The sequence below is a fragment of the Musa acuminata genome, chromosome BXJ2-11, assembly GCF_036884655.1.
Source record: "Musa acuminata AAA Group cultivar baxijiao chromosome BXJ2-11, Cavendish_Baxijiao_AAA, whole genome shotgun sequence".
NCBI classification, from domain to species: Eukaryota; Viridiplantae; Streptophyta; class Magnoliopsida; order Zingiberales; family Musaceae; genus Musa; species Musa acuminata.
Window position 1 is genome coordinate 3,212,997 of NC_088348.1, and position 13,776 is coordinate 3,226,772.

The 13,776-nt window shown below is 43.3% G+C and overlaps 3 protein-coding genes across 3 annotated transcripts; 2 read left to right on the top strand and 1 right to left on the bottom strand.

Annotated features, from left to right (window-relative positions):
- Positions 1-683: 683 nt before the first annotated feature.
- LOC135626656 (probable xyloglucan galactosyltransferase GT19) lies at positions 684-2,632 on the top strand. The gene has a single exon (XM_065132116.1). The coding sequence runs from the start codon at positions 1,090-1,092 to the stop codon at positions 2,521-2,523; it is 1,434 nt and encodes a 477-aa protein (XP_064988188.1). The 5' UTR covers positions 684-1,089; the 3' UTR covers positions 2,524-2,632.
- A 1,838-nt stretch (positions 2,633-4,470) lies between these two features.
- LOC135626516 (protein RGF1 INDUCIBLE TRANSCRIPTION FACTOR 1-like) lies at positions 4,471-6,123 on the bottom strand. Its single transcript, XM_065131886.1, has 5 exons — positions 5,782-6,123; positions 5,516-5,695; positions 5,341-5,415; positions 5,059-5,199; positions 4,471-4,973 (listed from the first exon to the last, which is right to left on the bottom strand). Exons 1-5 carry the CDS (start codon positions 5,782-5,784, stop codon positions 4,650-4,652), a joined length of 723 nt encoding a protein of 240 aa, XP_064987958.1. The 5' UTR covers positions 5,785-6,123; the 3' UTR covers positions 4,471-4,649.
- A 4,279-nt stretch (positions 6,124-10,402) lies between these two features.
- LOC135626288 (ankyrin repeat-containing protein BDA1-like) lies at positions 10,403-11,008 on the top strand. The gene has a single exon (XM_065131488.1). It carries the CDS (start codon positions 10,403-10,405, stop codon positions 11,006-11,008), a length of 606 nt encoding a protein of 201 aa, XP_064987560.1.
- The last annotated feature ends 2,768 nt before the right edge of the window (positions 11,009-13,776 follow it).

Genomic DNA, 13,776 nt, shown 5'->3' on the forward strand with positions numbered 1-13,776 from the left:
AGAAACATTCTCCTTTTTGTTCACTACATCTGGTTTGCCTTTTTTCTATTGCCAAATCAATCAGGACAAATTTACAACTTCTGCAGATATGTGCATAACTTGTCATGCATATGTAGGCATGTTCTTTTACTCAACTTGCCTATATTCTTGCTGTGCATGTATTTAATAAAGGATAATTTGATCGGTCGATCATTATTGTGACCCGTAGAATCATGAGGAATTATCAGTTTTATGTGATGGGTATATCCGTACGGTTTTATCCGTTTTGATCGATGCAGGTACTTGCATAATTTTATCTTTCCGAAGCATATATGAGAATAAGGGAGGATTTCAAAAGACATCTATGAGAGTAAGAGAGATTTAACAGACTTATAAATATCATATAGGTATGTATATGTCATTATCGTATCTATATTAAGATTGTCTAGAATTATCATACGCTTTATAAAACTAAAATGTCATATTTTTTTGGTAAAAGTTGTCTGATTATTGAGGAGTCCTTAGATCACAACTCGCTCTCATCACTGGTAAAAAAAAAATCCCATTTCAGAAAAAGAAAAGAAAAGAAATGAACTTAGCTTTAAATTGATAGAGTTTTGGAACCATAGCAACATCAGTGCCTATTTTTATTTTAGTTCAATGGATAAAACACCACAGTGTAATCAAACAAAATAATCTTCAATGATGCTCGTGTAATATCTTTTCAATGTTGTTTTAGTAGTTTTGTAATAGTTATGAATACTCCATAAGAAATGAAACACGAAACGGATGATGATTCAATTTCACGTATTTTAAAGACCCGTAGTCGTTCGCGTTCAATAGCTCATATCATTCGCCTCCACGAGCCCACCTCTCCCACGATCACCGCAGCAGGCGGAGTTCGTGCGGACCGCAGGCGCTCCTCTCCTCCACCGACCGACGCGCGGAGACCACTCCCGACATGCCTCCTCCTCCACCACTCCCTTCGTTGACTCTTCCATCCTGCCTCTTCCATATCGTCCGACCGCAACCGATGACACCACAATGGCGACGCCGATCGCGGCCTAATTGTTCAATCCGCTCGACAACTCCATCATCGCCTACATTTTCATGGCTATCCCCTCCGTTTCCCTCGCGATACTGCTCCTCGCCCTCCGATTCCTCCTCGCGTGGGATCCCAGGGCGACCACCGTGACCGCCATCAGATCGGGCGGCCTCCCGCAGAAAGCTGGCGCCGCTGGTTCTGGCGCGAGCGATCGGCCCGAGTGCAACGGCCGCCGGATCTACATCCGCGAGCTTCCGAGCCGCTTCAACACCGACCTTCTCGCCACCTGCGACGACTTCCCCATCCTCTTCGAGATCCGGGAGCAGCCGGAGAAGAGCATCATCCCCTTCCTCGCGAACCATGGACTGGGGCCCCGCACCCACAACCGCTCCCGCTCCTGGTACCGCACCGAGCCCCTCTTCCTTGAGCTCTTCTTCCACCGCCGCATGCTCGAGTACCCCTGCCTCACCGCCGATCCCGTCGCCGCTGACGCAATCTTCGTCCCCTACTACACCGGCCTCGCCGCTCTCCCCTTCCTCTACTCCCCCGCCCAATGGAACTTCTCCGCCCTTCACGGCCGCGACCTCGCCAAATGGCTCATCCGCCGCGATCGGCCCGCCATCTGGTCCCGCTTCGGTGGTCACGACCACTTCCTCGCCGTTGCCGGCTTCGCCTCGGATTTCGACAACGACCCAGCTCAGACCCCACTATGGGGTACCGCCTTTCTCGGCCTACCCGAATTCTACAACCTCACCGTCTTCACCTTCGAGTCCCGCGCCTGGTCCCTGCAGGAGCATGCTGTCCCGCCCCCGACCTCCTTCCACCCCGCCAACCTCGCTCGCCTCGACGCCTGGCTCGCCCGTGCTCGCCGCTCCCGCCGTTCCACTCTAATGCTCTTTGCCGGCGGGGCCGCTCCCGGGAGCGGCCGACCCAACGTCGTCTCGAGCATCCACGCCGAGTGCGAGCTCCGCCGCGACCTCTGCGAACTCGTCGACTGCTCCGGGGGCGTCTGCATCCACGACCCCGCCCGTTTCATGCGCCCCATGCTCCGCGCGCGGTTCTGCCTCCAGCCGCCGGGCGAAACTCCGACGCGCCGGTCCACCTTCGACGGCATCCTCGCAGGGTGCATCCCGGTGTTCTTCGAGGAGGCATCGGCGGCGAGTCAGTTCGGGTGGCACCTACCGCGCCGCAGGTACGATGAGTTCTCCGTGCTGATACCCAAGGAGGAGGTGATGTTCGGGGGGCAGCGGATCGCGGACGTCCTGGAGGCGATACCCCCGGCGCGAGAGCGGCGGATGAGGGAGGCGGTGCTGGAGCTGGCGCCGGGCGTCATGTACCGGCGGCACGGGAGCTCGGCGGCGCTGCGGGCGAGGAAGGACGCCATCGATCTAGCCATCGAGGGGGCGCTGCGGCGGATCCAACGGCGTGTGCGGGCGATGCAACAGGGGAAGGATGCGCTCCTCTTGGTGGGCGACAATGAAGAGGAGTGGGATGAGTGACGTGGATTTTGGTTTTGGCCACGTTTCTATATGGTGTAGGGTCCACTGCAGTTTTGGTTGATGTCAATTTCAACATTAATTGTATATTTTATAGGGAAATTTAAGTGTTAATAGAAAGAAATGGATGTGTTATCCACTCGATTTGGAATCTATGATATAGAGGATTGAATTGATTTGATTTAAATAATAATATTTTAAATGTGGATTTTTTTTCCCTTAAATAGCGAATAGATTCTAAACTTGATCGTTCGAGGGTTATTCAACTCTCAGAGGATTTCTACTTCGCTCAAGTCTTCCGATGAGTTGGGATATAATCATTTTGCTTTTTTATTCTCTAACACTATAATATTCAAAATACAGCCACATCAAATCAATTTCTTAATTTAGCGATCAAAATTTACTATAAAAATATATATATTATTGTTACCTGATGTCAACAATCGTGGATGGATCGACACGATTCGATTATATCTCGAGGAGGCACAGAGTTGTAGCTGTTTAAATGGCCCTCGCGACGACTAGACGAGGGAGTTATTGTTGGGGATGTATTGGTTGAGATGGCTTGGAGCTTAGGTCGGTTCTAGTCTTCTCGGGGATCTTGCACAAAAGGTTAATATCGAGGGACTTTCTCGACTCAACCCCTCGGATGATAAAATTAGTTTTTTGTAGAGTAATAAAAGTAAGAGAGTTCAAAGTGTGAGAGTCTGGTCCTTGTTCAAGCATCAAAAATCAATTTTTATACTTATGGAGTCGATAGAAGGGGGCTACGATCGGTAAGGATTGCTCGCACCTCGTGTGGTGTGAGTCTGGGCTCCTGTAGCATAGTATCGATCCATGTAATCCTATGCCATGCAGAGCTAGCAAGGTATAACCGGAAGAGTGCTACCCATCATCTTGACCCTTTTCTGTTGTATCAGATGGGAGTCGAGCCTATCTTCCACGTTGACACTATGGCGGTTGCCAATTGACAACATGTGGTCGATGCCAGAATATTCTCTATCATATATTAATTTATCTTTAGTGAATTCTTATTGCATTAAAATCAATTTTAAATAAGTAATTATGCCATCAAAAATTGACTTTTCACTTGTCTAACATTTTGTTCCTATTGTTGTTTTATCGAAAAGTAAAGGAATGATAAGTTGCTTTTAATTTTAAAATAATATTTTGCTGCTAAGTCATCCGACACACGCCGCCAAATCCTAATGACATAAATCTCTTCATCATTTTTCTTGAAATCAAGTTTTTTTCTGACGAAATCATCCAATAAATAAGTACAAAATGAAGCCCTTTCCAATTTTCCAATCAGCAACTTCTCAAGTTCTTGGTGTTAGCAAAGGCCCAACTTCATCAGGTCTCAGAATGTCCAGCATCATCTGGCCCATTCCATATAATTATCTTAATAAAATAATTTTTTTAAGAAAGTCATATTAATCATATGCCCAGCTGACATTATCGTATCCGGATTGTCTATATATATATATATATAATGAATAAATTATAGTAAATATAATGTAGATATCAACTATAGGATCTGGATATTTCAGATGGCATATTCCTGTGGCTGGGCTGAAGACAAGCCGGGAAAGGCTCATGCAAAGCAGTAGCCCACCCTTTCTTTTCCTCCGTGGGACCCATCAAGCAGTCTTACATGCACGCTTTTGGCTTCTTTTCCATCTTCGTCCGCCCTCCTACGTTCGTCCCGCTTTGACCACTACCTTCTCCTCCTCCTCTCCTCCTCCTCGTGTTCCCACCCAACCGCTGCTACGAAGCCCCCCCCACCCTCCCAGAGCAGAGCAGACACCAGAGAGGAGGACGAGGAGGCGGGCGCAAAGCCTGACCCGCCCCTTCCTCTTTTTCGAATTAAAGCTGCCGCTGCGACTCTCTCGTCAAACAACGACAGTGGATCATCAAAACTTTGTCTTCATCCCACAAGTTGATTCCGAGTAAAACAAGAAACGCACAAGTCCTTTTGATTTCAACGATGCAAATGCAAACAAAACCCGAGGAGAGAGAGAGAGAGATGTTGGCTCCGAAGTCGAACATGAATTTGACCCATGGATTGGTTTACAAAATCGGGTCAAAGATTTCACCTTCCTTCCGCAATTTCCCTCCTTGTTTGGAAATTAGAACAACGGAGCTCGGACGGGCACCCCTTTCTTCCGCCGGCTCGCCATCTCCGGCAAGGCAGCCCGGTCCCCACCGCGGCGGCCGGAGCCGGAGCCGGCGCCGGTCCGCTTCTTCCTCCGGGACGCGGCCTCGGTCCCCGCGGCGACCGGCGTCGCCGCCGCCGCCCCTCCGCCACTGGAAGCCGAGGAGGTCGCGGAGGCGGACTCGAGGATGGAGTCGGGCGTCAGCTGCCCCTCGTCCAGCTCGCACGATAGCGGCAGGTACTCGCACTCACGCAGCTCCTTCCACAGCCCGCCCTCGCTCCGCAGCAGCTCCTTCACCTGTTCTCCATTAATTAACAGCCACAACAAACAAACTAAAGAACTCATTTCGATTACGCGTGCATGGTTTCCAATCTCACGATACCTTGCAGGAGAGGGAGCAGAAGAAGTAGGGGTCTTGGAGCGGGCGGTAGCAGGAGAGGCAGGCGTTTCCGGAGCCCCGGAACGGGCGGCTCGGCGGCCGCTCGTTCAGGAACACCACCTTCGCGCTGTTGGTGGTGTACGACTGCGAAGGCCAAAAACAACAACTCGGTCGATCGATAGAACAGCAGAATTGAATCTCGTCAACACAAGTCTCTTCTTTGTGGACGTCCAAAGAAGAGCAAAATTGCATCTTTTTCGTTAATTTTGTTGGGTTTCGATTTACCTGGACGGAAGAACAGTCGATCAATTTCTCCAAATCGTCAACTCGCACTACGTCGTGGTACACATACCTGCGAACCTACACGCCAAGCCCAACAAAAAACATCATCAGTGAGTGTGAAGATTGGATTTTTTTGGTGACGCAGAGCAAAGAGAAACGAGTGGAGTGGGTGGAGTACCTGGAGGAGGCGGTGGGGGCGGTGAGGAGGAAGGCACTGAGGGCAGAAGCTAGAACAGCAGTCGAGGCAAAAGATGTTCTTCTCGTTCTTCTTCGACGTCTCGTGGATCATGCAAGGGTTGAAGAACTTCTCCCCCAGCATCGCCTCAAGCCAGCCCGGCATGCTGCTCGAATACCCCACCTGCTCCAAGAAATCAGACGGGAGAATAGACCAAGTCCCAATCTTTCCCCCTCCCCAACCCACTACAGGAGAGATCGAACACATACCATAATGCTCCCTAGGCTCCTCTTCGCAGCAGATGACCGGCCTTCAATGCGGATTAGGAAGAGTAGGAGTGGTGTGTCAGTGCGCTCGAGCAGCAGTAACTCGCCCCATCACGTTCGCCATGAGCTACAGGAGAGTGATACGACAGGAGAGTGGAGAGGCGGAGCGGAAAGCAGGGGATGGGGGAGACGGGGAGAGGAGCAGGGAAAAGGAGACGTCGACCTGCGCTGGCCCCCTGGAGGAGCTCTGGCTGTGTTGTTGCCAAAGGAGAAGCAGGGGAGGATGGCCAAGCCTGCCTTCAATGGCGCAACCAAGAGGTTTATTATTATTATTGCCCTCCATTACTTCCCATCACCTCCACTGCCCTACCACCAATCACACCAGCAATAACCAGCAGCAGCAGCAATCAAACCCAAAACAAAACAAAACAAAAGAAAGGAAAAAAGATGTCTCTTTTATTATTTATTTATCAACAGATGATCACTTCGAACTGAGGTGGAATACAAACAAATGGAAGCCATTGGGGATCCCCTATGCGAGCTCGGTGACAAGACCCGAGGCGGCCACTTCTCTTTCCGCCTCGGTAAAAGAACACAAGCCGCTGTTCTAAAACGACAGCGTTGGTGTGGTTGGGCGTTGGTACTGCTGTTCCCAGTCCCCAACGCACCCCCCCTCTCCGCCTCTTCTTTTCTCATGCTCCATCCCATTCCATGCACATTTTCGTTGATCCAATTGACCAACTTCTCCTCGGACAACATGCATCTACCCTTCTTTTCTATCGTCTTCCCCCCTTTCGTTTCTCCTATTAATTGGTGAACAGAGCAGCAAGAAACATAAACCCTCACCACCATATTACTGTTCATCACCTTCACTAACTTGGATCCATGCTGCCTCAAGCTTCTGCCATCTTCTCACAACATTATCCTGCTGCTGTGGAATGTTATAGCAACAGTTCACCTTCTCATCATATTATTCTTCAATGTCCTACAATTCCATCTTATCAGACGCGAGAAGTCTGCTCTAATAAATGAGATTGTCCCTTGCTTCCCAAGTTGCTCAGACCACTTGGTGTTAATTGTTCTCTCTACTCTCCTTTCTGTCAGAAGTATTCCAACATTTGTCAGCCTACTCCATGGAAGACCTACAAAGAGATCTACCGGACCTACACCACGCATAGGGTAGACTCTCTATGAACTCCACTTCTTTCATGGAAATTACGTCGGAACAACCTTTCAGTAATTCCCAGATTTTCCTCCAAAAGTTCTGCACCCATAACAAAATCTAGCAAAGAATTCCTCACACTCCCCAAACCATAGCAATTAGATCGGTGTACTGGAACAGTACAGCAGCGGATCTTGATACATTGTTAGGTGGTGATGAATCCAACCAAGCACTTGCTTGGTCTCCGAGAACCATTGCCTCCGATCATGCATGCTGTTGAACAACAGCTACCACAATGTCTTCCTCCCAAGACTTTCTGTCCAATATGATTGATTTGAGATGCACAGGAGGTTGAAGAGAAGTACCATCCGAGTTTATATGATGATGATTTCAACGTCTAATTGCTACAGGAAATTGAAGCGAGTAGGAGAGAAGGGCGCTTTCGTCCTTGGAAACTCTGCAGGTGTTTGGGGGCATTGAGACGGGTAATTAATGTGGAGGTATGTGCGTAAATTAATTGACACCGCCGCGGTAAAGAAGAGGGAAACAGCTCACCTCCGGCTGTGAGAGGATTGAAAGAAGGTGAAAGAGTAGGCTGTGGAACACAACGTTACCTACTCCTCCACGAGAAAACAAGGCAACAAAACAAGGAAAAAGAAATCTTTGTCTGTGTACGTGGAACGAAACAAAAACTGCGGCCTGTCTCAGCTAAAGGGGTTGTGGGACCGACGAGGTTTTTACGGTTGGTACAGTGACGAGGCAGGTGCAGGCGTGGGTCTGTGAGGCCGTGGGAGACGGCCAAATCGGCAGGGTACGCGTAGGGTCTTTTTTTGCATGGGAAGCGTACCGTTTGGCATGAGATGTCATCAGGACCGTCCGTCGCGTCAGAATTCGGCGGGTGATGTCACCGGATCATGGTGTGGTCACGTCCCGGTGATCTGCGCGGGACAAGAAGGACGAGTGTTTTAACGGCGTCGTGATTCGCGTTTGCCTGCTTCGGGAGGGATGCACGCGGTGATCAAAATTGCAGCGGGTCCCGCGTGGACCGCTCGGTTTGACCCAATCGCCCGCAAATGTACGAAATTATACGTGGAAAAAAAAATGACAATAACTCTTAGATAAAATATATCTTAATATAATAATTTTGCAATTTCTTCTACTTTTATAATAATATACATTTATTCTACTTTTGCATCTAAGAAATATTATTCATGTAATTAGTACTCTTGGAAAGATAATAAACTAAAAGAGTTTGTTTGTGTTTGGATGGGTACGTATTGGATGAACAAATGCAAATAGTGCATCCCAATTAGAATAATGAACGAGACAAACTGATTGAGAGCGAGAAGACACAGAGGGAGAGAGTGCAAAGATGCGGTACGGACGGTCAAAGCATTGACCAATTTAATAACACTGTCGCTGTATATCGAGAGAGGGAGGGAGGGATGGTTTTTTATGACACGCCGGAGGGATGTGCCGTCCACATTCCTTGTCATGCGCCGGACGGTGTGCATGATCTCTACTGCTGTAGAGTGGTCCGCTTGGCTCTTTTTCCCAGACCACTGCGCTTCGTCCCCAGGGACCAACGCCATCAACGCACCATACGACGATTTCTGTAAGGTCACATCAGACCTAAAGAAGGAGAAGGGGAAGAAGAAGAAGAAGCCTTTCTTATTGCACTCGACGCAACCACATTACAGCTACTTCGATTCAGTTCGAGGAAAGCGGGCACGTCGATGTCTACTACGACGTGGAAGTAGCAGCTTTGAATTGGCTGGGTCAACAAAACAACTGGAATCCATGAAACCTCCCTTCTCCTTGGTCGAGCATTTAGTAGCAGATTGAACTTTCTGCTGCAACCCAGCGAGGGAATCCGGCGGCTGATGGAGTTGGTAGTGGATCCACTGCCTCGAGCTTTGCTTCCTTGAACTCCCACCGGTGACTTTGATCTGCCAGAACAGTAGCGATGTGTCCTTAAGTTGATTTAGTTTAAGGGGAAGGGGTCATTTCTCCCAAGGCGAAATGTAATAGTCAACGAATGGATTCGTCGCCTATAAGTGTAAGCCTGTAAGCGTAAGAGAAGAAGATAGAGAGGAAGGTTTGGATGAACAAGAGAGCAACATTTACTCACTCTTGTCTGAAATCATAAAATAACATGTGCGCACTAAGGATTGAATTGAATGACCAAAGATCTCACAAGTTTAGATAGTTAGAAAATGACCCAATCTATTTTAATATCTCCTCTCATGAAAATTAATTTAATTTTAATATATGAATGAAATCCGAGTTAATGTCCAATATGTATGAACAAGAACTGAGTTTATTGTGCAAGTGAAAATGAAGAACATATACACTTTTGTGACGGATCGGGACCCGATGACCATCGATGGCATATGATTTCTAACGAAGAAATAAAAAATAAAAAACTCGAAAACAAAAGCGAAAAAAATAAAAAACTATAATGAAAAAATATTATCATTCTACTACCATTATATTAGCAAAAAGTTTCTAAAAATGCACATACGAGATCTTTTTATGATGCGGTAGATATCGATTGGATTGAGATCACAGTGTATACTAGAAATGATTATGTGTATCATCCGACTATCGATGAGCTATGTGATCTTGCATCGAACTCGAGAAACATAATATAAGGATGAATCAAGTCAATCATCTATTCAATATTATATAACAAATCTCATGGGATTGAATCGACATATCAACTAAATGACTTGAGTCAACGTCAATGTTATGTTATTGCTCTAATAAAATTAAATCCCTCCTGGCATATAATCAGATAGATGAAAATAGGGTGTTGGCCCAATTAGAGTGATGTCTCGTCTATATGTCATATCTCTCATATCATATATAATATTGATTGTATAATTAGATTTGATCATGTATTAGATTATCAGTATATTTATTCATTTATCTTTCCCTATTTATATTGGGAGAAAATTTTAAAACAAAATGTATGTTTATAAATAGATTGGTAGTCCAATATTATCAATAAATTAAAATGAGTTGAAATAATAATAATAATAATAATAATAAATTATTATTATTATTATTATTATAAGTCCATTTTCTACGTGAAGAAAAGTTAGGAAAAGCTATATATCATAAGTCCATCATGTTTCATCAACATTCTCAAACACAAATACCGCACATCGACTGGCCCAGCTTCACTTCATTCCCTTGGTAGTTTCGGCGAACGAGAAAGCAAGCTGAGAAAAAGTATTCTACCAACTCCAGACCAATGGGATGCATGACCGGAGGAAGCAACTTCCGTTTTGGAGACGGCTTCTTCAACAAGGCCGGCGTCTTGATGGAGACACGACCAAGAAGACCGACCGGGAGGAATCGCTCGAGATTTTTAGCATATATATAGGCGTCCTAACTTCGAGTTGTTTGTGACCAAATCGAGAGAGAGAGAGTGTGTGTGTGTGTGCGTAACTAAGCATGGATCCGAGACTAGAGGAAGCAGCTTATGCGGGAGACCTCACTTTGTTGCGGCGTTCGCTACAAGAAGACCGGCTCCTGCTCCACAGGCAAGCCATCGCCGCGGCTCACCTGTCGGACAGCCCCCTCCACATCGCTGCATCGCTCGGCCACTCCGATCTGGTCCGGGAGATCCTCACCGTAAACCCGGAGCTCGCGCGTGGCCGCAACCGCGAAGGCCTTTCCGCATTGCACCTGGCCGCTGCCCAAGGCCACTTATCCGTGGTGAACGAACTGCTGCAGTACGCAGCCGCTGCCAATCTCTGCTTGGCGACCGACAACGATGGCTTCATGCCCGCCCACACTGCAGCCTTACGAGGCAAGCTTGATGCTTTGACTGTGTTACTGGATGCGTGCCCGGAGTCCTCGCGAGCTGTGACATCGCAAGGTGATTCCATCCTTCATCTTACTGTGAAATCAAACAGCTTCGAGACCGTGCAGTTCTTGCTGAACAGAACGGATGAGAACGATGAGCTACTCAACTCTGGAGATGCGAAAGGCAACACCGTCCTGCACCTTGCTGTGGCCAGAAAACAGCTCCAAGTAGGTATTCCTGATCCCAAGTAGAGGAAATGAATTTGTCTTCTTCTTTTCACCAGGTGTTTATGCATCCCGTACATCTTGAGACACAGCCTTCTCATGGCAAAAAGATATTAAGTATTTTGCATTTCATTCACGAAAAGCAAATGGAAATAGTAAGGAGCTTCATGTTCATATTAAATTCAGACACAAATAAAACATCATAGTATAACATAAATCTCATAATATTTAGATTTAATAATTAAATAATAATAATAATTTAAAAACATATATTGATCCATTGATAAATTGGAGATCATTTGAGAAATTTAAATCTCCTAAAAAACAACTCAGATAAATAGAATTCTAGTTTTTCTCCCTTACCCCCTTTATTTGAAATAAGTTCTCGATGAAAATATCATATTAAATAATCATTTATGAATATGACATAATATTAATAATGATGTCTAATAGTGCTTATTCTTTTAACATGTCCAATAAATATCTTGGGTGATAATCCTTTCGTTAATGGATCTGTAATCATAAGGGCAATGCTAATATGTTCAATTAATATTGTTTGTTTCTAAACTTTTTTTTTTCACCGCTAAATATTTCATTTTCATATGTTTAGCACCCTTATAGCACATAGTTTTAAAGCAGAATACTATTACAAAATTATTATAATAAAGTTTTAATTTTTTTTAAAGAGTAAATTATGAAAACTAGATTTGAGCTTTTGAATTGTAGCCTTAAATATTATCACAAACTCCACTTCTATAATGAATGTAGGAATGATGGACAGCTGTGCCCTCATCCACCAAATTGCTCCTCAACTAAAAGGAACAAAAAGTCAAGTGTTATTTTTTTATATCATCACATCTACCAAAATCTGAATCTAAACATCCAATTACTTTGAGATTATTTGATCTCCTATAAGCGAGTATATAAGTATCTTAGAATTTTCTTTATAGCTTTTGAATAGTCAAATCTAGAATTACTTTGATATCTACCCAATATTCCAATAGCAAAACTGATGTTTGACCTAATACAAATTTATTCTTTGAACATTGCATAAAGTAAATTTATCCCCTTTCCAAATTGGAATAATTCCTCCTAAATAATTTTTTCTTAAATTTTTTAAAATTTTATTAATATATTTTTACTGAGATAATCCCAATAATCCTTATGATCGATCTTAAAATATTTTAATTCCAGTCACATGAGTTGTCACTCCCATATTTTTTAATTTAAAGTTCTTAGAAAGATATTTTTTATTTCATATAATAAACCAAGATCATTAGCAGCAAGCAAGCAAAATATCATCATCATTTACAATCCAAAAAATAAACTTACTCTCACCGACCTTCATATATGTACATAGATCAACAGTATTTTCATAAATGTAAAGAATTTTTTATATTTAAGATATCATCGTCCAGAAGTTTGTATAATTTCATATATTAATTTCTTAAGTTTATATATCATGTGTTTCTTCCCTTTAATTGGAAAGCCTTTAGGTTGGTAGATGTAAATTTCTTTCTCCAAGTTCTCATTTAGAAACATCTTTTTTCATATCTATTTGGTGTAACTCTAAGTTATAACAAGCTAAGATCATAAAATTTTTGAAAAAATCTTTTCTGAAAATTAAATAAAATATTTTTTATATAATCAATGCTATCTTTTTGAGTGAAACCTTTAGCACCAAATCACCAGGTATATATTATCATTCAAGTAAAATTTGATCTTAAAGACCTATTAATAATCGACTTTTTTACATCCTTCAAGTAATTCATCAAAGGTCTCAAACTTGATTTTCATTCAAAGATTTTAATTCTTGCATTAACCTATTTTTTTAGAAATTATAGTTTCAATGGCCTATAAAATAAAACTGGACCATCATATATAACTAAGTCACTTTTGACTATGGTAAATAGACCACATAATTATTAGAAATAATAGATCTCCTTTATTTTGAGATATTCTTAATATTATTATTTGTGATTGACTTGTTATAGATTGATTGATGTTTATTTCATCAACATTATCAAATTGTTTAACAGTTTGGGGGAACAACAACATTGAAGTTACTAGTAAAGCTACCTCTATTTGAATTTTTTAAATAATTGTATTTCGTGATTTACCACTCTCACTTATTTTATCTATTTCAATGAATCTAGCATTCCTAGTTTCTACAATTCTGGGAATAAAATCAATACCTCTTAGATTATAAATATTAAATAATAAAAACATAATTTGATACGATAATAAGAGAAACAAATTCAAAAATAAAAATATTAAATATTAAATCATGACTCTGATACCATATCTAAATAGTTTAATTCTTGCACAACTAAAACATCATTGTGCACAACATAAATCTCATGATCTTTAGATTTAATGTTTTTTTTAAGAAAATCAACTTTAATTGAAAAAAAAATACCTTGACATAATTCTAGTTTCCCTTGTTTTGACATATGCTATGGATGAAAAGAGAGGATCATGTTCCAAAATTTATAGTGACAAAAGATGTCTTTCATCAAAATATTAATTTGAAATTAATATACATTCATTAGGTAGACACATCTATCCGAGAATTACATCTTTTATCGTTAATAGATACGATCTTTAATATCATAAGAATCAAAAGTCATGTGTGCCACGTTAATTCTGACACATAGCTCGAATGAATGCAGACCGTGAAGTTGCTTCTGGGAAGGCGAGGTATCGAAGTTAACGCCACAAACATGAGAGGCGACACCGTCCTCGATATGCTACTGGATTCACCCTTCCAACATGGAGATCTATTGTTGGGAGAA

Coding starts and splice junctions, on each gene's coding strand:
- LOC135626288 (XM_065131488.1), top strand. CDS start 10,403: ATGGATCCGAGACTAGAGGAAGCAGCTTATGCGGGAGACCTCACTTTG.
- LOC135626516 (XM_065131886.1), bottom strand. Junction 5,416..5,515: donor GCCCCCACCGCCTCCTCCAG/GTACTCCACCCA, acceptor CTTGGCGTGTAG/GTTCGCAGGTATGTGTACCA. Junction 4,974..5,058: donor TCTGCTCCCTCTCCTGCAAG/GTATCGTGAGAT, acceptor AATGGAGAACAG/GTGAAGGAGCTGCTGCGGAG.
- LOC135626656 (XM_065132116.1), top strand. CDS start 1,090: ATGGCTATCCCCTCCGTTTCCCTCGCGATACTGCTCCTCGCCCTCCGA.